Below are 25,263 nucleotides of genomic sequence, written 5' to 3'. Positions count from 1 at the left end.
GTCAATGCAAAGGGCCGCTTCACCAGATGTCAGATGCTAGAAAGCCCTCCATGTTCAGAAAACAAACTGAACTTGGTTGATAAGGAGGACTCACCAATTTTAATTTTTAAATACTATTGTACAGCTGTTTATTATTCCCCCATAGCTCCTGTTTACTACTGACAGTAATTCTTTTCTTTTTTTTGGTTAATGCTTTGTTTAGGGGTGGGTGTGACAAGGTAATAGCATCATAAACATTAGTTTAAGTGAAATCGGGGGGTGTGGGTTGCATTTTATTTGAATAATAGTCACAGATGCAATTCAAAGTAATAAGCAATAAAGCAACAAAAAAACAAAGATTACAGAAATGTCGGTAATAAATACACATTTGTTTTGTTGAAAAATCCTATTCTGCTCTCTTCTCCTCCGGCTTAGTTTCCAAGCCTGCAGATTTATCTGCTCGCTCCTTGTTGGAAACCTGACCTTCACGGAGGGAACCACAGTCTTAAAACAGCAGCTGGATTCAGTGAATAGCACACAAACCTGAACTCCAGGATGTTTAATAACTTTTGGTTTCTGTTAAGAATGTGCACATGCCGTGAGCATTTTTGACATGACATGCTTTAAGGCTGTGAATTTTCAATTCTTTGGTTTCCCTTTGCCATTTGAAACTTACAGCATGCAAGGTTTCCATGTTCTGAACCTTTCAACTCCCCTCAGTTACCCGTGAGCTCTCCAAGTGGGAAACAGTAACCCCCTGTTGCACTGCACAGCTCCCAATTGTGAGTGGAGCAAACATCTATGAATAAGGAACAGGGTGATGCTGAAAGAAACATGCATGCTAAGTCAATGGACCATGGCCAAACAACCACTGAAACACTCCATGAGACTGCTTCAAGGTCAATGTGATGGCTGCTTTTCTCACATTGCATATAAAGACAGGGGGGCAAGTCTTCCTGACATTTCAACACTAAATATAAAGATATTTTTAACAGAAGGAGACTTGACAATTCAACATTTTTTCATGGGCGCTAATCAATCAGGAAGACGTTAAAGAAAGAAAATGTTTAAGAAGTTGTTAAGCTTCATGGCGGCAACATCTTTGAAGTGCTAGATATCCAATTTACAAAATACAGCTTAAGTCGCACTCTTGGTTTATTTTTACCATTTTGCTGCCACAGAACAAAATGATGACAGACACAAGTGGAAGAAACAACAGAAAAGGGTGTGAGCATGCCTGGCAGATAATAAAAAAAAATCTAAATCTGTTGCTGTTATATCAATATTTAAATGCCATTTTTGCAAAACGTGTTTGAAACCTGCCAAGTTTTAAAATGATGATTGAAGTTTTTCATCTTTTTTTCTGTGGCAGATACATTTTGACAGCTATGTCTTTTCTTCTATCCAAGAAGGAAACAAAACACTTTTTTGGACTCTTTATTTTTCTACTTCGCTGGGCATGCGTGGTTTTTTTTTGGTTTTTTTTGTTTTTTTTTGCTTTATATCAAAGTCATTAAATCATGAAAATTTTAACCACAGGATTCAATAAAATCCAAGCTAAAGCTCAACTGCTTAAAAAAGTCAAAAGTGCTTTTGAATTTTCATGATCACATTTTGATTTATTTAAATGACTTGAATGAAATGTGTCACATCCACTGATAACAGGAAAAAACACTCCACCACAAAATCCACACTAATATGTTAAAACACAGACTACAAGTGTGCCAGCAGACAGAAAGACACTAATGGGCCATATCATAAAATCAATCAAATCTGAAACAGTTGCCACCTGAATCCACTCAGAATCAACTTTTTGTTTTTGTATAGTAATGAGCATATTTGATGTAGCCATGCAACATTTCTTTAATACTATGAATATTTACCAGGCCTTTGAAGTACAAAGCATTGAGTTGATATTTGCCAGTTTTTAATTCAGGTAATTTTGAGGCCTTGTAACTTCAAGTAAACAGAACACGTGAAAACCACATCAGTTAAAAACTGCAACCAAATGAATTTTATACTCCAAGTGTCATAATTTCAAGCCAAAACAACATTTTTGTTCAGCACAACTTTTACTGTAACTGCCTTCAACATTAAAAAAAGGAGAAAAAAACATCGGTACCCTGGATGTTTTATCTCTTTTCTCATCATTCACTAGAAAATTTCAGAAAGTGAATTTTGGGTGAACTATTCAAGGTTCATATCAACTTATTTTTCAACTCTGAAAATTCCAGCTATTGCCTGTACTGAATATCTAAAGGCTCAAAGATGCTAGAAACAGGAAGCACACTAAAAAGTGAAACATTTGATCCTGCTCCACATGTATCCAATAGCAAGCAGAAGTCTTGAGCCACCCCTCATTTCTTTATAATTTGCTAGGAAAATGGAAAACAGGTGTAGCAATTTATTGAAACATGTGCAAACATTCAGGCAAATAGAGTATAAAGCAAAAACATGGTTTCTTGTAACTAACTGGAAAGCCAATATTTGGTATGACTACCTTTATTCTTCAACACAGCCTGAACTTTCTTAGGCAAACTTTCGTGTAATTTCTTTCAATCAATCCATGACTGACAGTGCTCCCCTGTGAGTTTTTTTATCCAGGTACGTTTTTGCTGTATTGGCAGTGTGTTTAGTAACATTGTCATGCTGAAAAATTAAAATCCTGCCAATCAGATGCTTTCCAGAAGGTACTGGATAGTGGGTCATTGAGGCCATTTCTGATGAGGCTTTGGTGAACAGTAAATTGATCAACTTAAGTGCCAGATACATCTCTCAGCTCCTGTTTCAGGTCTTTGCTGGATGTTTTCCTATTTCTTAAGAACATGACGTTCAGATACTGTTCATCTGCTGTACACAGAACGACTGGAAAGCCTAAAATAACTTTCATCCTCCAGTTATTCCAAATTTTCTAAGCACAGACTCCACATCATGCCAAGATATGCCTGTTTTTTGGCTAATATCTCTGAAATTACAAGACAGGCACGCTCCTTGGAAGTAAAATATACGAAATTGAGGTGTGGTTCAAAAATCAAAACTGTACTATATGCTCGCACAGAACTATCCTAAACATTAAGTAATTTTTTTTCGTTAAATTACAATCAACAGTAACATCTTTTAAGAAACACCAAATGCATTTAAGTTTAATACGTTTGAGTTAGTTACGTGTTAAGGCATTGCACAATTTCCACACATGTGGACCTCTACAGGCAGACCACAAGTCAGCTGTGTTTGCTGCACCGCTCTCACCATTCAGCATTTCGAGGCCAGCTCGCCAAATCTACAAACACCTTGTACATGGGAAATGTAATGTAAAACTTAATGCCTTGCCAAGTAATGCGAAGTATATAAGCTCAGGTCAACTTAAGTGTCCTCGGGCTGTTTATTGTCAATGATAAGAACTCCGAGAGCATTAGTCTTGCACTTACAGACAGTAAGGACAAGTAGGTGAACTTCTGGGGACACGTGAAGACAATTCACCGTCACGTTGACGCAGTTACACCGACATGGTTTTAATGTTATTGTGCTGTCACAGCTCAATGCTGCCTCTGCTGGTGGGAAGCAGATTAACGGCGGGCGTGGTGGGCATCGCTTCTTCTCAGAGCCCCATACTGACTGAGCCGAAGGGGCAAACATTCCACATTTATATTCAAATATGACACACATAGAGCTGAATTAATTTAAACTGTTTTAATTAGAAATTAGAAGGCAGGTACTGTTTTACAATATGTGTATGTGGCCCCATATATATGTAGACTATACTACTAGAATATGCCTGAAGAAAAATTAGGGAAATATAAATATTCACAGACACCAATTACAAATAAATGTATGGTCTTATTCATGAATATGGATTAACTCTAATTATTTTTTGTTCTATTTTTATCTGTGTAGTTATCTGAAATTTTAATACCACTGCAGTACAGACCTGCGTTACTGAATTAAGACTGACTAAGAGACGGATTAGGATTAAAATAATATTTAGTATTTGTAAATAAGTTGTAAAAACCATCATTATACATGACTACTGAGACGGTCACCTCTCTGCATGATTTCAGTCATCTGATGTTAAAATATTCAGAACAAAGGACAGATGTTTAGCCATCAGCCAAATGCTGTAACATGCTGTAGTTAATAATGGAACAAGTTTTTTTTCCCCATATTTAAGCAGATCTCAAACATTTGCCTTAAAGATTTCCTGAAATAGTGTTTCCCTTTCGGGGTTGGATTCACACCAAACACTTTTAGAGTTTATAATGTGTCCACAGGTTGATAGTTTATGTTATGCTAATTTATTTTGTCTTTTTTTGTTTTGTTTTGAGGCTGTTTTCAATTGTACAGCATTCAAATCTGCTGTACTGGCTAGAAAAGAAGAGATTGATGAGAAATGCTTCCTTCCTTGTTAAGTACTGCTACAGTATGTAGTGAAACGTGAAATATGGATGACTGAAATTCACAACACTCGATTCTTTTCTTGTTACATGTGAAGGCTGCATTGGCTGGCGGGCCACACTTTCAGAGGACTGGCTCTAAGTGAACAAGCTGACCAAATGGCAGCAAAATGCCCCCCACAGCAAAGCACAGTTACTGGATCCCCTTTCTATAGACTTCTAAGACTCTGTTATTTTAAATTGACAGGATAGCCCAAAGTTATTTGCCAAGGTCAACAAACATCTTTTTAACCGGGGCAGCATATTGAGCGGAAAACTGGACATTTCTCAGCCCCCATTCTTTTTTTATAGTTATTTTGTAGCGTCTCCTTTCTTCTCCACACAGATAACATGTTATATAACAAGAACAATTCACAGTAAAAACACCTCAAGAGGAGAAGTTTGGCTTATTTAGTAATTTCAGGTCAAATTAAGGTCTCATGTCATTGAGTTTCATTACAAACTGTACATAGTATTCAATATCTTTAACTTTTCTCTGTGTAAAAATCCAAAGCAGATCTTTTTTTTTAATTTTATGTGTGTATTGTCTGCAGGGTCCTGCTCATATATTACACTCCCTAAATGATTCTGTAAATGTTGTGACAAACAAATGCAAACAAATGTTCTCAATATGCTTGCATTGGAATAAGCACATACATCACCACTGCTTATATTGGCTTATTTTAATTTGGCTAAGAATTATTGTTGATGTAATAGAATTTTCTCATTGGGGTTTCATATTTTGGCTTTCAGGACATAAAATGCTGCATATTATAGACAAAAAACACCAAAAAACGTTTTAGACTAGGTGAGTAGACTTGCCAAAACTTATTGATATTTTAAGCTCCTGAGGTGCATGTTCACAGGAAAATCATTATCTTCAGCAGGGCAATTTCTAGTCAAAATAAAACCCACCTATACAGAGGAGAAATTGGATGGCAGCAGAGGTACTTGCGCCCGATTCAGCTTGCAGCTGATTGCATACTGTATACTGGGACTTGGATGCTCCCAGTTTGCTTGGCAAACCAATGATTTCCTTGAGAGACTTGTTTGAAATTATTCAGATTGTCAGTGAGGTCACTGGAGGGGAACTTTAGTCAGCAGATAAACGGCTTTTCTATCCCCCACCCTACTAGACCACCAGCTCCCCTCTTCCACCATATGCTTCAGCTGACACATCCTTGACCCCCTGTGAGCAGATCTCTTTAAGCACGCTCAGCAGTATTGCTATGTACAGTTCAGTTTAAGTGGAGTACTACAGTTTGTCTCTGAGATATCTGGAGAACGCTGGAGCATCTGTTGTGTGTTTGCTGCCCAAGCACATTGCCGAAGCATCTCTTATGTGGCAGAATTATCGTGCCACTTCTCATATACTCTATGCTCATACTCATACATTCCCAACACCACTGTATACTGATAAAGGACTCCTTCAAGTTCAAAGCACGTCCAAAACCACAGGCGACACTCTTTGCCCAAGGGTAGTGCTTCTGTTTATTCCTTGTTCTTCCCTTACAAATACTGAAAATGCTCTGCCAATCTCTCAGATAGAGCACTTCCTACAACAAAGGAACAGAGGACTCATTCTGAATGTCATACATGCCTAAATGGGTATCTCATATGGTATTCATGCTATGCCCCTGCATGGTGTCTGTATGAATCTTTTTTTTTAAAATTTCTTACATCTTTTGACTGCTTTGTTATTGTTTTGGTGCATCAAGAAAATGTTAGCCGCCTCTGTAGTCCGTGCATTTATGATGTGCATGAAAATGAAACAGTTGGGGTTTGAAAGGGACATGCTGAAAATGTTTTGCATAGGGCAAAAAAAGCTTTTCACTTAGGTTTTCTAATGGTTCTACGGGAGTACGAATTCTAACAACTCAAACAGACTATATTTCCTTCTGCAGGACTTGCAGTCAGTGAGTCAGTTAATAAATGGCAAAGTGGGTTCATAAAAAGGGGCAGCACTTGCCTAGAGGTTAGAGGAGCTGGCTGGTGAATATAAGTTTATATCCTGAGACGAACTAAAAGAAATGGGATTTTGAAGAAACAGGACAAAAATCTCCCCTCCTTCAGAAAATATTGTTGAGATCCACCCCGGGCAATGTACTCAGTCCCAGCCAGGTATCTACTGTGAAACTACAAACTGGTCAGCAGAATCAACAAGAGAGTAATTTCCCTCTGTAAAAAGATGAAAATATTATATTTGACCTATATTTTATTGGGAAAGGTTGAGATTTGTGCCTTCATATTAAGGTTTTTATTTCACAAGTCTCATATTTCCCAGCATAGGCTTGCATGCTATAACCTGAGCATGTATAGTATACTGGCTCCAAAACATAAATTGAAACTAAGATATGTGTCAGTGGCAAAGCGTCGGGATTTGATTTTATATGAATCTTTCAAAAATGATAACATTGTCGAAAGCTTTAAGCAATCCTCAGGTCACTTCCAGCAGTGATCCCAGAACTCTGTTCACTTCCACTCAATGCAAATCAAAGCCTTTAATTACCACACTGATAAGAGGCTTGCGCTGGAGTTTCATTTATGGAGCGGATAAATGTGGGATTGTTTATAATTAATTTCCAGAACAGTTGCCAACCTTTTCAGTGTATTTCCCAAAATTTCCACCGAGTCCACACTAGAAAAATCTCAACTTTCTTTACAAAACATAAGTGTTATCAGCCCCCTATGAATTAGAAGTCCACAGTCACGCGCTAACTTCTATTTATTATCATTTCATGCACAGGATTCAGTCTTCAAGGGTGCTGTCATCATGCATAAAAAGACAGTAAGACAGTGCTTAGTGTTTTTTTTGTTTTTTTTTCATTTGTTGTCAAATATTGCTAATTAAATGTTGACAGAATAAAGCCAATTCATGCATGGTCATCACCGTGAACATCACCATGTACATCGAGTTTGATTCATTTTCACTCAATTTTAACATCAACAGATGTTAAGATTTCCTCAACGCTAGTTTTAGGACATCTTGTCAGTTTTGATTTAGAAGCAGAGCTTCTTTTATTATTATTTTTTTCATTATTATCATTAATATTTACTATTCTTTTTTGGAAAAGTGCTATGGAAAACTAAAGAAGGCAACTGAGCCTACAGGTGTAGATTTCACTGGGTACACAGGGGGAATATCTTCCTCAATGGCTACAGCACATATGGCAAAAAGCAGCAACATTAGGAAATAAAAAACATAATGACATTTATCAGTGAGGAAAAAGTTAAAGGAGGAAGCTGAGAGCACTGTGTAAGTTTGTAGTGTAGTTTGCCAAAATTGATGGTTCTTGTTGTTGCAAATCAGCCTTAATAGCATAGCTGACATGTACGTGATTCCTCAATAATCATCCCAAAACACAGACATGTGTGACATAATTGGAGTTTCGAACATCAGTGTAAATGTTGCTGGACTACAGGTGACACATGCACATTAAAGCAAATAGAAGCCTGAAATCAAACAGAACACTGATGTTTGAAATCAGACAAACACAAAGGAGGACAGAAGAACAAATTATGTCTGTACGTGTGTTGACATAGAGAGGATAATAATATCAGAAAAAACGAGCATAATTGAGCATAATTGTTTGAGAGCAATACAGAATGCTAGAGAACCTTATTGTAACGTATTCTGGTATATGTTGAATTGTTAGTAAGCTATTCGTTGTTTTTTCCTTTGAAGACATTTTCACTACAAACTAAGGTTGAAAGGGTAGAAAAAAATCCACTATAGTGTGGGAAATTATGTGTCTGAAGGTCAAAATTTCCTTGGGGAGGACCCCCCCAGAACCCACAGCATAATGCAGCATGAAAGCCCATGCTCTTTATTGGATCTATATTAAGCTGGAATCGTTTTTCCAAACTACTTTTTCCAGCATTAAAGACCTAAAATTCCACTTTTTTTGGTTATTTTACATCTTTAGTCCTTGTAGTTGCTCACAGTCTTTTATCGCTGTGCAGTTAAACATAACTGCAGTGCTGATCTGCCTGCACAGTCTTTTGGCAGGAACCTGGAGAGCTACATAATCACAGTTGTAGAAATTTGGCACTGCAATGCCGGAGATCACTTGTCTTTTAAAATTTCTGGCCCATGCTGTTGCCTTTTTTGTTTTTATCTTTGACTTTCTCTTGATGAAGTTTTAGTTTTTGTACTTTTGTGCTCTTTTATCTATAAAGTCATGGTGAGATTTGCTGTTCATGATAACTGCCCCGCTTCTCTTTTTACTGCAAGCTGTTATAGCACCTGGAAACATAAAGCATACTTCCTGTGAGCATTTTTTTATACTTGAAGAAAAGTACTAAAACAAACAGATGTTTAGAAAATCAAATATGAATATGAATGGAATATCTTTTCGAATCAGCCTTCTGTGATATTAATAAGCAGCACTGTGTTAAGGAGGATCCTGTCCAAGAGTAAGGAAAGTTTCTTGCAGTTGGTCCTTCCTGCAGAAATGTTGATGCCTCTAAGGTAGTACTTAGAAGGTAGAACTGGCCACATGCAAGTCTAGGGTTTGCTACAAGCTGTGTATCATACTCAATGCTCAAAAACCACTGAGCACAGGTGAGGCAAATTATTATTCCATTGTGCTGTCTCATGCTCTACGGGGACTATTTACAAGTGTGTATATATATAAAAAATAATATAAAATATCTGAATAATAATATCTGGAAAAGATTCCTTAAATATATATATTATTGATTTGACAACCCATCCATGCTGTCTTGTCTCAGAAGGATGTGGCAACAAGAACCCTCTTGTCATCCATCCAGAAATAGGTGGTTAGATGCCACCTCCTGACAAAACCATCATTGTGTAATCACCGGCCATTCATCTCAAATGACATGGTGACAGATGTGTTGGTGAGAGGATATACAGCGTCTTTTTGCTATGAGAGCACTTCCTCTGCAGATTCCCAGCTGTGCTGGCAGCTGTATCTGCTGACAGCTAACATGGATTCTGCTTTGTGTGCAGCCTCTAATTTCCCTGTGATCTCCATGTTTGGAAGACAATTTTGTATTCAATATATTTAGCTCATGTTTCTACACAGAGCCGGTCATGCGTGACCTTTCGTTATGCTGATGTCACTAACACTTTTTTGACTGACTGCGACTTAAAGAGTGGAAAAAATGTGTCGGTGGCACCTGAGGAGTTGTAATAAGGTCCTCTGGACTCTCTTTGCGTTTAAATTCAGGAAGAAAGAGCATTTTTATGACAGATTAACTAACCCAAGCTCACCTTTAAGCCACCTCTTTGACAGCAGCCTACTGTTTAAACGGGTAAAATGCCATTGGACTTCATTAACTGTATGGTGGTTTTTGCTATTCACAGCATGATAATGAGAAGACATACTAGCCACAATGTGAGAAAATAGTTGAAAAGGGCTCTTTTTTTAAAAAAAAAAGAAAAAGGAAAAAAAAGAAAAGCATGTCTCTGCTTTATTTCTTTCATTTCATCTAAGGAGCAATTTTCAGAAAGGGGGGATTTCTTTGTGGAGCTTAAATTGAGTCCTACTAGTTGAGCCAAATCTAAAAAAGGCTGAGGCCCAAACCTGGCACAGCCTTAATAATCATCCCTCCCCAGATATTCTGGATCATGTCCAAATAGGAGGCAATTTAGCTGCCGTAATCACCATGATATATTAAATATGACCAGTTATGCTAATGGACTAATTCATTAAGCTAATTAATGCACTAATTTGTGTACGTTTCATGTTAGTGTTATTGTCATTTTATAATTTGTAGGTGTTAATATCAGCTCTGTAGGCAGTGAAGAATTGAACAAATCTGACAAAAATGCAGTTTTCTATATTAATATGCAAATGTATGCAGTTATGCACTCAAAAAATTAATCACATCACTCACTGATCTGCAGTTTGAGTATAAGGTATGACAAACAGAAACCATGTGCATGATTACGCACCATGTGTTGGCAGGAGGTCAAAATACCCTGACAGTGAAGAAGTGCAGGATGGAGTAGAGGAACTCCTTGAAGTGAGATGGGTCAGCTTACTCAACAATTAATTAACAACACCTAGAGGATCTTTACAAAAAGCTTTCATCTTCACACATTTGGCTCGGTTGTGTGCATCAGTCTGTTATAACCTTTTTTTGCAAGACAGGAAAATCTTTTATAACAGGACATCCAAGCTCATTTCAAACAACTGTAACATTAAAATATGAAGCAGAAGACAGATATTTATTCGCTAAATTTCCATATACAATATACGATACAAATCTTTTTCTTGATTTTGGAGTTAAGTGTCATGGATAGAATATCATTAGCACAGCCTTCTCTCTTGATTTGCAAAACACTCAGCTCTTACCCACAACTAAAGTAAAAGAAGTCTTCCATTTTGACTGTCCAAAAATGCTCTCATGCTTAAGACATCCAGTGGCCTCTACTGCATTGTCACGCAGCCTCCCACCTGGGAGCGGTCTAATACAACCACTACCAAACAGCATGGTGCAAACAACCAACAAGATGTGCTTAAAACAATATGTTGAATGCACTTTAAATGTAGTTAGCATTGTCACCTCACAGCAAGATGGTCCTGGGTTCGAATATTGCTGTAGAGAGGTGGAGTGGTCTTCCAGTGCATGCATGGGTGTTCTTTAGGTAGCCTACTTTGGCTTCCCTCCACAGTCCAAGGACATGGATATTAGGTTAATTAGTGATTCTTAACTGACATGAATATAAATGTGAATTGCTGCTTATCTTTCTGTGCACCCTCACAGGACTGGCAACCTGTCCAGGGTGTATCCTGCATCTTACCCTGTGACAGCTGGGAAAGGCTCCGACTCCCCACCAACCCTGAACTGGATAACTTGTTAAGTAAATGGATGGATAATAGGGAAAACAAATCAATAATTTTAAGGCAAGTTGTAGCGTGTAAGCCACTGAATGTGGTGTAGCATTATTGTTTTTAATAGATAGGAACCACAACATATCCTGTACACTGTAGAAAATTGATCATACATCATCAACACTGCGTGCAATGGTTGCAAAGGTGATTACACCTTTAGGCATTTGCTGTGGTACTATCCTTGAGTTAAGCACCTTTAAATGGATATTACTGAAAACTGTCATGTTTTCTCAATAGAGATATCAAACCTTGTCCAGAGACATATAGTAGGTATGAAAATGTCACTGATCCAAACATGGATTTATCACTGAGATTTTTTTTTAATCAACTAAAAGGATAATTTTAATGAACTGCAAATAACATAAACACATTCTTTCAGTATGAATAACTGGCAAAATGACTTTATGGACTTGTTATCAAAGGAACAGGCAATTGCAATTCTGCAAGATGAAGAGGAGTAGGAAGAGTTTATTGGACCGTGGAACTTTATTAAATCTTGTTTGGGGGTTTTTTGTTTGTTTTGTAGATATCATATTGTTTGTCTGTTTTATATTCCACTCTCATTCCTCCTTTTTTCTGTTATTGTAAAGGCTGTCTATCTTTTTTTACTAATAAAAATCTTCCAGTTAAATATGTTCAACCACGAAAAAGGAAAGAAAAACAGAAAAAAACGAGATAAAGCAAAAACACTATAGAGTATGACTGACTGAGTGACATATTCTTACCTCATTACCCACCACTAAAGTGAACTTAACTCCCATTTTGTGCTCGCTGGGCTGATGGTGAGTAGTAGATAAAAACTGTGCTTGCTCAGGGCACCTCTCAGGTGTGACTGTGTGTTATGAAGCATGCTGCTGATTTCATGCTCAGCTCAACCTAGCTTCAAGAAGTCTACTACCAGCCTCTGACTATATATACTTGATAGACTAATTATCAAACTGGCAAACAATGTTTACGTTTTGAGCACTTAACTGCTAATAATTCCAGATAGCATGACTTGTGAATGGAACGCTGGGTTGAAAAAGCACTCAGCCACCACTACGGCAGTCACAATGGTGCCAAATAGAAATTAAACTCCCAACCTACAATTAAAACTGACAGTTGAAATCTCCCGAACAGCTAGCTGAGTGCAGCTGAGATTGTTTTGTCAAGTGCTGCTTTCAAGGTCAACAAGTGATTTTGAATCTAAACTCTTGAGTCAATGTGGAAAAGAATTCCCTACAGAATTTAAAAAAAAAAAGGAAATTAAACATCTGTCATGACACCTGATGAAGATTTGGTCACATGATCAAAAGCTCTGCGCTATACTCTTGTAGCTTTTGCTAATCAGCAGTTTTCCCCCAAAATTAACTGACTAACAATCCAGAAAAAAGATGCTACTCTTAGTTGCTACAGAGAATTTTAGCAATTTCATCTAAAAACAACTTTTCTGTTATATGATTTGGTAATTTCAAGCAGCAGCTGCACTCACTGCTTAGGGCCAAACAAGAGGCTGACAAATTTAGGCGGTGAACATGGTTTCTGTTTTCACACGGTAATATTGAGTGAATCAGATCATGACATCTAAAGTTGCCCTTTTTTCACATGTACAGTAGCACGCAGCAGGGGAGAATGCTCTTCACATGTTTTCTCTACTGAAAATACTTTGGTTTAGGTGATGGCTCTGCCTGTATGAAGCATGCAGGAGGCCGTGACATCCGCCCACTAACTGTGAATTTATTTTACACTTGTTCTGTTCTTACATACGCGCAATCAAAAAATCACACAAGGGAGCCGGCCGGTTAAAGGCCATTTCAATCTGACTATTTGCATTTTCACATGTGCGTCTGTCAGGTTTAGAAAAGCACATGTGTGAGAATAACTACCCCTTGTTGCTTCTTGTATACATATGAATTATTCACTAACACATTAGGTATAGCAGCTCAAGTATATGATAATAACATTTCAATTTGTTACAGTGCCCTTGGGTGAACAAAAATGAATAAATGCAAGATTAAATGCATTAAACTGCAGCACAAAAAGACTTCAAAGAGACTTGTATCATCATTCAAAACCCCTCCATCAATCAAATCTCAGTCGCTACATTTACAAGCCTCTGAGTTCGCTGCCAAACTAAGTTCAAAGCAGCTTCAAAGAAGCAACTTCCCGTCTACAGCCTTCCTTCTCAACTCCGTAGGAAGCCACTGGTCCGATATCCCCGACTCATTAGACAGGGCAATGGCTCCAAATGCCAAGCGGATAACAGGAGTGTGTTTCTGTGCCACCGGATGACAGATAAAGACGGAGATGGATCCTTGTGTAAATTTGTTGGCTGCATGTTGTGATGACATAATTCATCACCCGCCATCCATTTTATGAGGCTGTTATCCGTTTCATTCAGATATTATCCAAACACATAAACTGTGATAACACTGTGCTTTGAACTTATGCTGGCATATTGTGTCTTCTCGCTAAATCCTCCAAGCACCACACGTTTACCACGGATGGAGGAACGTCAGAAATGCTTGCGGGCTATGCTTACATTGAGCTGTGTGCAAGCGATGAGATGAGTTGATTCCTCTGCAGACCTGCGTGTGAATGTATTTCCACGCCCAAATCTCTTATTAATATTAAACTTATAGTCATCATTTCACTGTCACTGGCATACAAGCAATTCATATTTTGCATGTTTGGAGTATTTAGCGAATGTGAGAACATGTGAGCCAGAGAGGATGGAAATAGAGGATGAGAAAAAGTTATTTTTCTGCCCTGGTAGTGACTGCAGAGCCTGAGAGCTAAATCACTTTCAAAGTTAATCTGCTATAAATCCTGGCAGGCAGTCCAAATCTGGGCAGAGAAACTTTTGAAATCAAATGTGGAATTTCAATGATCCTCACACTCAGAAAGTAGGTACTTCAAGAGAAAATTCAAGAGAAACATAGCAGGTAGATTCCCTCCTTGAGAACACTGGCATCTCATTTGACTCTGCTTATGAGTCTTACTTTGCATTTGGCGTATGAAAAGAGTCCTGTTGGAATCACAGAGAAGCCAAATGTGTGATATTGGTACATAGGAGAACAGATTTACAGCAGTTAAAACATTAAGGAAGTTGTGAGGGTAAGTAGAGTTCAGCTGGTCAATCACTGGAACGCTAATGAGCCTCTGATGTGCTTCTTACTTGGCTGCCTGCTTTGTTCTCTGCAGGACTGTAAATGTTTTGTGTGGGCTGTGGGCTTCCAGTGATCGCTGAGACTGACTGAGTGATCCTGCAGGCGCTCAAACTGGGTTTTTTTTCTTTCCTCAAACAAGGTGTGCAATTTTGCTGTCCAGATAGAGACACAAAGATTTTTCATAGATATAAAATACAGTACAAATTTTGCATGGGAAACACTTCAATTTTCCTCTCGCTTATTCCAAAAGCAGAAAACACTGGACACGAATGAACTAAGCTCACTCAATATTTTCTAAAATGTATTGTTGGGTGTCTTCACATTAAAACAAAAAACAAAAACAAGCAAACAAAAAATGCAACTAATTTCCTCAGAAAGATGTATTATTATAAAACAGTGTAATCAGAAAAGTTGGTGTGAGTGTGCAAGTAGTTCCACTAACATACTCAGTATAAAAAGTAGTTGAGTAATTGCAGAGTAACTTATATAATTTCTTCAACTTAAATATTAACAATCCCATGAGTCCTTGCTCTCTCCACGTTCATATTGCCAACAGGCACTCAGGGATAAAAAGTGAAGTAATTGAGAGAGTGTTAAATACTGCAGTTCTTCTAATGGCCACTTGAGGCAGTCTCTCAAAAATGTCAAACTTTACACACACACACACAACCCCGTTCAGCTATCTTAGTGAGGACCTTCATTGGCATAATGCTTTCCCTAGCCCCTTACCCTAACCCTAACCATTAAAAATGAATGCGTAACCCTAACAATGAATGACCTCACAATTTATTCTTAAGAGCACAAAATAAAGCACAAAAACACTCAGTGTCTTGTGGAGGCTAAATCCCCTCCACAATTTAATGCAGGAATCTGTCTACCATTCTGGTTTTAATATAATGTTCTTAGTTAATCTTTTAGTTAATTTATTTGGATTTTTATCTTCTTATATTATTATATTATATCTACCACTCTTCCCGCAAAGCTCAGAAGCTGAATATTTCACAATCATTAATACAAGAACTAGTCAGTCATAAGGGATCGACTACATAATATGCGAAGAGGACCATCGAGGAAAATGAGAAGAGGAGCAGAGAAGTTGAACAGGAGTCTCAGGGGAGAAATCTGGATGATCCAGCGGCCCCTAGGACCGTGCAATAAAAACTTTAATGAAAGTCAACTAAATCAAACTTTCTCTTATACCTAACCATAACCCTGACACTAAAACCACATTTTGAGCCTCAAAAATGCCTTTAAATGCCTTCAAATTTGTGAGGACCGGGTTGTGTGTCCTCACAAGTGACTGTTGGTTCTCACAAGTATAGTAGAATGCAGATTTTGGTCCTCACAAAGATAGCTAGACAGGAACACACACACACACATATACATATATGTATATATATATATATATACGTATATATATATACATATATATATATATATATATATATATATATATATATATATATATATATATATATATATATATATATATAACTGAATACATAGCTTCACAAATCGGTGGTGGACATCAAAGACTACGTCCATCATTTATATATAGTTTATGATTAATTTATGATTAATGAAACATATTAAATTAAACAGAATTAAAGGCAAGAAGAACAACCTCAGTGCAATTTGCATTTACATTGCTGTCTGCCTATGCAGGCAGTTTATAGCTGTCTAACCTGATCTAACCAGATACTAGGTAGGCATTTATGATACAGACCTGGGAGTTTGGCAAAAAGTAAATAAATGTAATTCCCTAAATATCAAATAATCCTCATTTATATTTCTTGTAATAGTAAATATTTTAATGTTTATGACTTCATCTGAAGTAGGCAAACTTTATCTGTTGATGAAGAAGATGAATCAACGCCCCCTCTACTTTATACTTTGTAGGGAAGAAACTAAAAAACAAAACTTTTTAAATTTCAATTTCTATCATCAAATTTAAAAAAAAAACTGAAGCTCAAACATAAACTCCAAGTGATAAGAAATGCACTTGAAGTTTTTGGAGTTTGGCTCTCTCAAGATGTATGAATTAAGAAATTATAGTAATTAAAAAAGATAATAAAACCCTACAAAAATAATTTTATGTAAAAAAACAGGACTTGGTGACACTTGAAGGGGAATCGAAAGACTCTATTCTTGGTTCCTGCTAAAGAATCTTGAGAATTTCTCAGAGTATATCGTGTGTCTTTGATCCACACAGCCAGTCCTCTAAGAAATGCCAGATAGCACACTGTGACCAGTCCCAGGCTGCCAGTTTATACTGTATGAAAATTTGAACTAATTCATCCACAGAGTGTGTGTGCATTATTCATCACAGCACTGAAAAAAACCACCCAAAGCTAAAATGAAGGGGATTCTAATATATGTTTTGTCATGCGCAGGCTTTCTGTTGAGTTTGGCACAACATCTGAGAATTACAAACAGTGTAGTGTGTACTATCAGCTTTAGTTGTACCTTCCAATTAATCCAAAAATCACAGTTATTAACAATCAAGAGAACCAGGAAGCACAACAAAAATACTCCCAACGCAGCAACTCCTGAGAAAGATTTGACAGAGATTTCAACCTTATATGGCTGACATCACGATCATTTATGGTCTTGGGAGTCTTTCCATATGAGGCAGAGGCAACAAAGACCTTGACTTTTCTTTTATAGCTCTTTAATTTATAGACCATTTCAAATGTCAGGAAGTACAGGCTGCCACTACAAGACTGCAGGAAAACCGCCTGGCAAAGGCACATGGTTCTCCCATTGTTAATAATCATTACATAATCAGACCGATCTGATCTACTGTACTGTGCCCTGAACAATGTTGTCACACTTGGCCACAGAAGCAGCGAACAGCGAACTGTGACTTGTGATATCATTAAAATGCAACGCATGGCCAGACCACCCTTACTCCCAGAGCATCAGATGCTTCCAACAACCAGCAAACAACAGCATTATTATTTCAGAGACAGACTGTTATGTCTCTGGCTTTGACCAAAGCCGCCAGGTTCCTAACAGACCCACTGAAACATACAGTATTTTACAATGCCTCAAACCACACTTGTCATCACTGTGCTCGACGGGATTAGAGCCGAAACCTACAGCCTGTTGGCCTTTGCCTTGAAGGTTTGTTCTACTTCTGTTATGGTCTGACCATCTGCAAAGAGCCTTCTCAATATATCCCCAAGCCTTGGCCTTAAAAGTAGTCACGAAACCCTTGTTCTGCCATACTGCATGAAATAGGTTATGACAATAACAATTTAACAATCCACTTGGAGTTCAATCAAGACATGGAATGTAGGAGGTCATGCTTCAGAAATCTAGAGCTGTTTGAAAAGTCAGGAGACACGGCCTCATACTGTTAGCTTATATTGATCCTCGAAGCAAGGAAAAAGAAAAATGATCCAGTGGAAATGTTACCAGCTTGATTTCACTGCACACAGAGCAGGGATCCTCTCACATCATTACAGCAAGCTAAATGCAAATAGTAATCTAAATTACATTATAGCCGTTTTCATCTGTAAAAGCTACATGCGATAATAATAGGTTTTCTGTTTGTTTGTATCTTTTCATGCAATGGTGAAGTCCTATAAAAGAGAGAGGCAACGTGCACAACAGAGGGGAAAAAATATTTTTCACATCATCAAACAAACCGCTGCTTGCCAAGAGAAAAGAATGTCAGGAGGAGGTTGCGTCTCCTAAACATGTTAGCAGAATAACATACGTCAGTCTGTGTGGGTCTTCTGCACAATAAAGATTCCACGTATTAAAGAGGGGAACAACAAAGACAGACACAGAGACACAGATGGGAGTTGGCAGCGGTTAAAGCTTAGCTCAGAGTGGGAAGAAAAGAGATGGAAAAAGGGGGGAGCAGTGTTACAAGTGTCATTGTTGAGATGGGTTGGGCTATTAAGTCATGAAACATAAAAACAAACAATTTTTATATGAAAATATACACTGAAAACACTTGAAATGTAGATTTAATCTCAGTTTTTTTCACCGTCTTTATTCAGTTTTTTCTCAACTGCCGCCCCTTGTATGTAAAATAGCCCATATGATGATTGTTGAAAACAGGTAGGCAGACAACGCCCATACTGCTGGTCAAACCCAGACTAACAAGGGAAAAACTACTTAAGGTGAATTTTGGAAGTAAACACCCTATAAATTGGACTGGAACCAATTTAAAAGTGCTTTTACTCTCCAAACTGCTCCAGTGGAGTCACCATGCCCGTAAAGGGTAACTCTCCGGTGAGAATATACACAGTGTCATTATGACTGTGAAACCAGGCATTACTTAGGAACAGTCTGTTGCTGATAAATTCAGTCAGTGCAGGTGGCATCTTTCAACAAATAACAGAATTCAAACTGAAGGAATAGAGAGATATTTTGGGGATTCTGCTTATTTTCTTGCCAAGAGTGAAATTTGAAGACTGATGCCACTATTATGTCTGCACTGTAAACATTGAGCTTGGCAGGCAGGAAGAAGCTGCTAGTTCTTTTCAAAGTTCAAAATTGCATCTGCTAGTATCTCTAAACCTCGCTAACTATCTGGCTATACTAAAATAACTCTGCAAATACTAAAAAACTAAATGAATTTTTGGTGTTGCACAGGATGTGCTAGAGACACTTCTTGGCCAACAACAGCTGTTTGCAGTGACTTCCTAGTCTTGTTGTCACAATGTGGCTGCCATTTCAAGAGTGAAGATGCACTGATGGTGACAGGCAAAATGTTGCTTCGTATATTAGATGGAAAGCCAAGGATCAGATGAACAAATTAGGTAAGAAATCTGCTGATTTGTGTTAGCAGGTACATTTTTAAGCTTTGAAAAACATCTGCTTCATGCTTTCCCTCACCTCCCGACTTTATGGTTGACTAAATTAATCTGATTTGGTTCCACAGTCAAAACATTTCTTCAAATGGTTGTAAAAACAAAAACGTACGAGAGTATATCTTGAGCGCTGAACTTTCTTTATCTGGTTCAGCTAATTCTGAAAGATATTTTCTCATTTACTTTAGCTCCACTGATTCATTTCTATTTGCCCAAGGTGAATTAGATTTATTTTGCAAAGCTTATGGAACTGAAATGTTTAAAGGGGATCTTTTATTCTCATTTTAAGCTCCTTAATTTTATTCTTCAACTCTGTTTAGGTAGTGTTGCAAGATTCACGGTTCAAGATCCCTGTCAGTTCACTCTTTATCTCAGACTAGCTCATTTTTATTTTTATTGGCTGCCCCTCGTAAACATGAGATGTGAACAGCAGGTGGGCGGGGCTTCTGTGCTTACAGAAAGAGCTGACCGTTTAGATATATCCCCTCTAATTGACACCATACAAGACCAAGAGCAGAAGAAACTGTCTGAGAGGCAGCGTTTAGAGCAGCTTTTGGCTTCACTTGGTAAAGCGTAAAAGCTCCCCTTTAAATCAACATAAACATGTACTTCTAAGAATAATGTTCTGCATTTAGATGAACCAGTTTCTGCCAAAAACCAGAAACAGTCCATATAAGAGTTATAGAATGGGTTCAAACTAGCACAGATACATTCATATTTATTTATGTTCATTGTATTTGGGCAGAGGCAGAAGTTTAAGAGACATTTATCTCTTAAACCTTTTCAAAAGCAAAGGAAGAAAACAATCTGCATGACTGGATACCAAGAACATTTCTTTTGATGTCTTTTCGGTGAACAGACCTTTTAGATATCAAACGGAGCTTTGAAAAAGTGTTTATCAAGCATGGTGATAAATTCTGAGAGTTGAAAGGTTGTGTGTCTGCATCTGCAAGGGACTCGAACACATCGTTCACTGTATAAACCCATTAAAGCAGCTTTACCGGCACAGCAGGTATGTTGTCTTGTGACACATGCTCAGGTCACATGTTAGAAACCTCAACACAGGAAACTGGTAGTGTTACAGTTTTTATCCCCCACATTTGATGAGTGTCTTGTACAGTTTTCAAAAGAGGCCAGAGCAGACCATTATTGGTTTAATGGGAAAACCTACTGGAACTGACCTGGCTGCAGCGTGCACAGTTGTATCTGACATGTGTACAGAAAGACACAAGAGTACTTCTCTCAGAATAAAATCTGCTTTCAAAGACCAGTTACCTCTCTAAAATAGCCCATAAAGACATCTCAGAGGATAATTGCTAAAGATTTTTGAACCTGCTGCGATGCCTGGACACCTGAGATCACGGTGAAAACCCTAAAATGGTGCCATTTTCAGTGGCAGCGCAATTTTCCTTCCCAACATACAGCTTTATTGTCATATCACCCCAAATCTGCCCCCTGCAACTAGCCACCATCAGTGGGTGCTCACACCTTCAGATTGTGTGCTTTTCCTCTCAAAGCTGAAATGCCTTGATCAGTTTCCTAGCATTTTATTCTTCCTTCTAGTGAAAAGCAATATTGACTCAAAGGTCTTTTCCTCCCTACTGTGCCCAAAAGAAAGTCATTTTAATGGAAAGCAGAGCAGCTCCATTAACACTATACCTGCTCAGCTGGCACCTACAGTATATTTTTTGTTAAATGGCTTAATTGGAGTCCAAAAAAGAAATAGAAAGACTTTTCTGGTCTTAGTGTGGTGGAGAAAAAGAATGTTTTCCCACTGGGAGTGTTGTGAATACGGCTATTTAGCTTTGTCATCTTGAACATTAATGTGCACTGATATTATTGGCATCATTCAGTGCACAAAGTCTACAGAGTCATTCTAAAAATGAGCATTGTCTTATCTCACTTTCCGCTTCCCTCTACAGCTGACTCTTATTTATTAAGACTGGTTTATCAAATATCCTCACTTCATTCTGCACAGTATATATAATATATAACTTACATAAATGATACATTACTTGGTCCCTGGCTTGTATTCAAGTGGAGAATCAATTAGTGAGTGCAGCCTTGAAAACCAGATTCACAGATCCTTCTAATGCACCATTGGAAATAGATTCTATCTTGCGGTTTCAAAGAGCTTCGAAAGATAAAGTGGATGCATTGCGGGAATGGAGTGTTTGAAGTTTGATCGTAGAGGCCTACAGATGGCTGAACGTTCAAACTGCATGGCTTCTGTAGCATTTGTACTTTCTACACAAGATTTTTACTTGCTGGTGCAATTAGTCAAGGAATGTGCCAGGATTGGCATCATCTGTGCACCTTATGAATTACAAAGTATGTCAACATTGTGTGGGAAGGACCAAACACCAAGAATTTAAAGTATTTATGAAGACATCCTCTGTCTTGTCCCTTTGATGTGCTTACTGCACTTACTGTAACCAAGTAAAGTTGTCACTAGGTGAATCAGGATTCAGTCTTGTCCACAAATCAAAAAAGAAAAGAATAATAAAGGTAAAATTTGAAGAGTTAGCCTAGTTTTTGTATAATCTGTGCAGATAGAGGTATTTGGATCATTTAAAGGCAAGAAAACACTAAGAAAAAAACACTAAAAAGAAAAGTGACACTGAAGATGCCCAGGTAAATAAAAGCATGTAACTCTTATTAAAGTGTCGAATGATGATGCATAAATGTGTTTAAAACATAAGTAAACCTGTAAGATTTCCAATTATATTGTCATCTGAAACATGAACTTCAAAAGAATGTGCTTTTATCCACAGAATATATTATTAAATTAATTTGAAACACGACAAATTCTGTTTTATATTAATGTGCACGAGTCCTACTTTTCCACACAAAAAACAAAAAAAAAAATGATGACACTCCCACGTCCTGCAACAGTAACGTCGTGTAGTGGATTTAACATGTAAAATCTAAGTCGTATCGATTGAAGAACTTAATCTGGTTTTCTGGTGGGTTACTTTTAAGTCCGTCTGATGCACCACAGCAGAGATTAAAACAATGACCCCCAAATATTTTCTTTCGCAAATCGCCAGACAACACAGTTAACGGCCATCCCCGGCACAAGAGCCCGTAATATAGTACTGCCAAATGAGTCAGGCGCAAAGCAGAGGATGAAAAACAAAAGTATAATCCCTTCGCTGCTAACGGTGTCACTCAAGGATTAGCGTGCCAAGGGGGGAAAAAATAACACGCTAAGTACTACGCGGATAAATTAAAAGCTCTGGGCAACGCGGCGTGCCTGCAATCGTTTCAGAAACATTGATTGTGTTACAATGGGGAATGTTTGTGCTTCAGTGCGCTCACCCTGACAGCATAACAGCAACTATAATCTCAACTTCAGATATCCGGATATCAGCTGATTTGAGTCTCCGGGACCTGGCTCAAAGTAAATTGAAAATGGTAAAAGCCTAAGGCAGTAGATTGAGAGATATTTTCTGAGTCGGGGAGACTGACCCGGTGGATTATTAGAAAAGAGTTGTGGCGCCTCACCGATGATGGGGGTTAAGCTGTGTGTCTGATAGCGAGTCACACAGAGATGAGGACTTCCTCGGGAAGGCGCTCAGATCGGATGGGCTTTAACAATTAGTCCACAACAGCATATAAAACACACAAACACACATTTTCTTACCTGTGAATCCAGACGTTAACCATCCAGGAGGATAATCCGAACAACAGTTGCGGTGAACGGATTGAAGCAACACTTCTCAACAAAGTAAGGACCAATTAATGATAATCTCGAGGTCGGGTCAAATCCACGGACGGTCTGGGGGTAATTTCCGATGTGGGCAGAGAGCTGTGCTCCGTAGAAGTTTGCACCTCTAAGCAGCCAAAGGGCAGATTGTTAATCCTTTCCCAAAATAACACCAAGTACAGTAGAGCCGACGGAGGAAGGAGAAGGCGAGAGGAGGGTGTAGAGTTCAGCACCACGACAGAGTGGACAGCTCCGACGGCGCAGCGATCTCACCTCGGCCGCTTTCGGGTCTCGTGTGCGCCACTGAGGTAGGAGCCACCAGCCCCAACCTCACCTACTGGCTCAGTCCCGACCGGATTTACATACAATCACAGGGGAGGGAGGGAGGAGAGGAGGGGATGAACCAATCACAAATATCCCGTAGTAGGCAGTATAGGCAAGAGAACGAGCGCACACCGACAGAGTGGATGTGGAGCGGTTTAGTGCCTCCGTGCCAAGCGAAACTGTCCTTGACTAAAACGGGAGGGAAAGGGAAGCGCGCGAAAGAGAGAGAGAGAGAGGGGCAGAGAGAGTGCGAGAGAAAGAGAGAGAGAGAGACGGGTCTTATGGCTGCCCCACTCTCTCACTTACTCACACAGAGACACACACGTATGTGTATTTATATTTATACACACGCAGACTCATATATCAACCATAAAGTAATGCATTAACGGTGCTACATATTCCATTAATTAAACTCCATTCATTATCACCTTATTGCTGCTCCATAAAATTCTGTTTTACACTGAATTAAATGTGACAAACCGCAAATGAGCAGATTTGGTTATTTCTTATTTCTTTTTTTCCTTTTTTGCTACAGACCATGTAAAGCGGGGAGACAGAAAAAATATTATTATTATTTTTTCTTTTAGATACTTAGGTTTTAAACTAAAGTGAAAATGTAAAGAACACGCATTCAAGTATGTATATGTGTAAAAGTCTAAACTATCCTACAATGCTTTAAATTGGTGGTACAGTAAAGAAAAGCATATATTATTACTACTACGAACACTAATAATAATAATGATGTTCATAATATTTTAGTACATTTTTGAATTTTATATCTTGCCCTCCTACTTAAAGAACTAGTGTACATCCTTCACAACTGTCCACATTCAGTTATTATTATTAGAGCAGTAGTCTGTGGTGTCATGTCCTGCATCAGCTTATAAGTGAAGACACAACAATGTCAAGGGGGTTTGCCTTCGGGGTCTTCTGCCATAAAGCTTTTCTGGCTTTAAATAACTCGATCTTGTACTGCAACTATGATACCTGTATGTGTGCTATGTTTATAGGACATCAGTAGATATACAAATGCAGTGATTTGAGCTTTTCCTTGATTTGTTATTCTTATATTTTTTCTGTTTAGTCTTGTTTAGCTTACTTTCTAGATGTTTTAAATTCCCCCTTTTTGATGCACGCTTAAAGTGAGACGACATTCCATTCTTACTTTATGTGTGTGCCACACTGCAGGCTGCTGCTGGTATATTATGATCCTAGCATACCACACCACCGTTTTTTTTATCCTTTTTGTGCATCAGTGGCTACTTTTAAAATGCACTGTAGCTCATTGTGAAAGATTTTCAATGGACAGCATCTCTGCAAAATAATGTTGCAAGTAGCAATCTATGCCACTTCTACATACTCACATATCAGAGTAGCACAACAGAAATGCAACCAATAAACAAATGTTTCCGCATTTAGTAATGTAAACATCTGGTGCATGTTTGGTGCTTCGCACACAAAAGGACTGGTGCACATTTCCTTCATACAGCAGTGGGAACAGTCAGCGAAGGAACTGTGCAGCGCTGTAACATTAGTCTTCATGACTGAACAGACAAAGAAAGAAACAGCACCAATAGAAACCTTGGCTGTGTCTCAGACCAGTCTCCAGTTCAGCACATTACAAACTGTCCAGGGAATAAGATATTTTCTGGGTTGTTTCAGTGCGAGAAAAGTTCAGTTCTGTGGAGAAAAAATGATCTCAGGAAATGGACTGATTGCTCTCTGTCATCAGTGCCTGGAATTGCAACACTTCTATTTCACTTGAGCTTGTCTTTTCTTGTAGTAGGAAAGGACAGCTGGACTTAATCAGCAAATTACTGTTCCAGCATGTTCTTTTTGTTGGAACATTTCCATTATTAAATTGTCAGTAAACTTGCAAAGTGAACATCATGGGTGTAAAGTTCTATTGATTTACCATCTAGCCACCTGACTGTACTGTATTTATTTATTCTGTTTGGCAAGCACATATTTCTGACG

General features: G+C 38.2%; 1 protein-coding gene across 2 annotated transcripts in view; it reads right to left on the bottom strand.

The window, feature by feature from the left end:
* The window catches only part of fstl5 (follistatin-like 5), a 187,945-nt gene extending 164,499 nt beyond the window's left edge, over positions 1 to 23,446 (bottom strand). Inside the window, exon 1 of one of the 2 annotated variants that reach the window (XM_063493843.1) lies at positions 22,900 to 23,446. In XM_063493843.1, the coding sequence (XP_063349913.1) occupies positions 22,900 to 22,922 (23 nt within the window). In that variant the 5' untranslated portion in view covers positions 22,923 to 23,446. The remainder of the gene's footprint in view (positions 1 to 22,899) is intronic. The other variant, XM_063493852.1, reaches the window with a different exon arrangement.
* Between the last annotated feature and the right edge of the window lie 1,817 nt (positions 23,447 to 25,263).

Source organism: Pelmatolapia mariae, linkage group LG2, assembly GCF_036321145.2.
Source record: "Pelmatolapia mariae isolate MD_Pm_ZW linkage group LG2, Pm_UMD_F_2, whole genome shotgun sequence".
NCBI lineage: Eukaryota > Metazoa > Chordata > Actinopteri > Cichliformes > Cichlidae > Pelmatolapia > Pelmatolapia mariae.
This window is presented reverse-complemented; position numbering and strand designations above follow the sequence as displayed.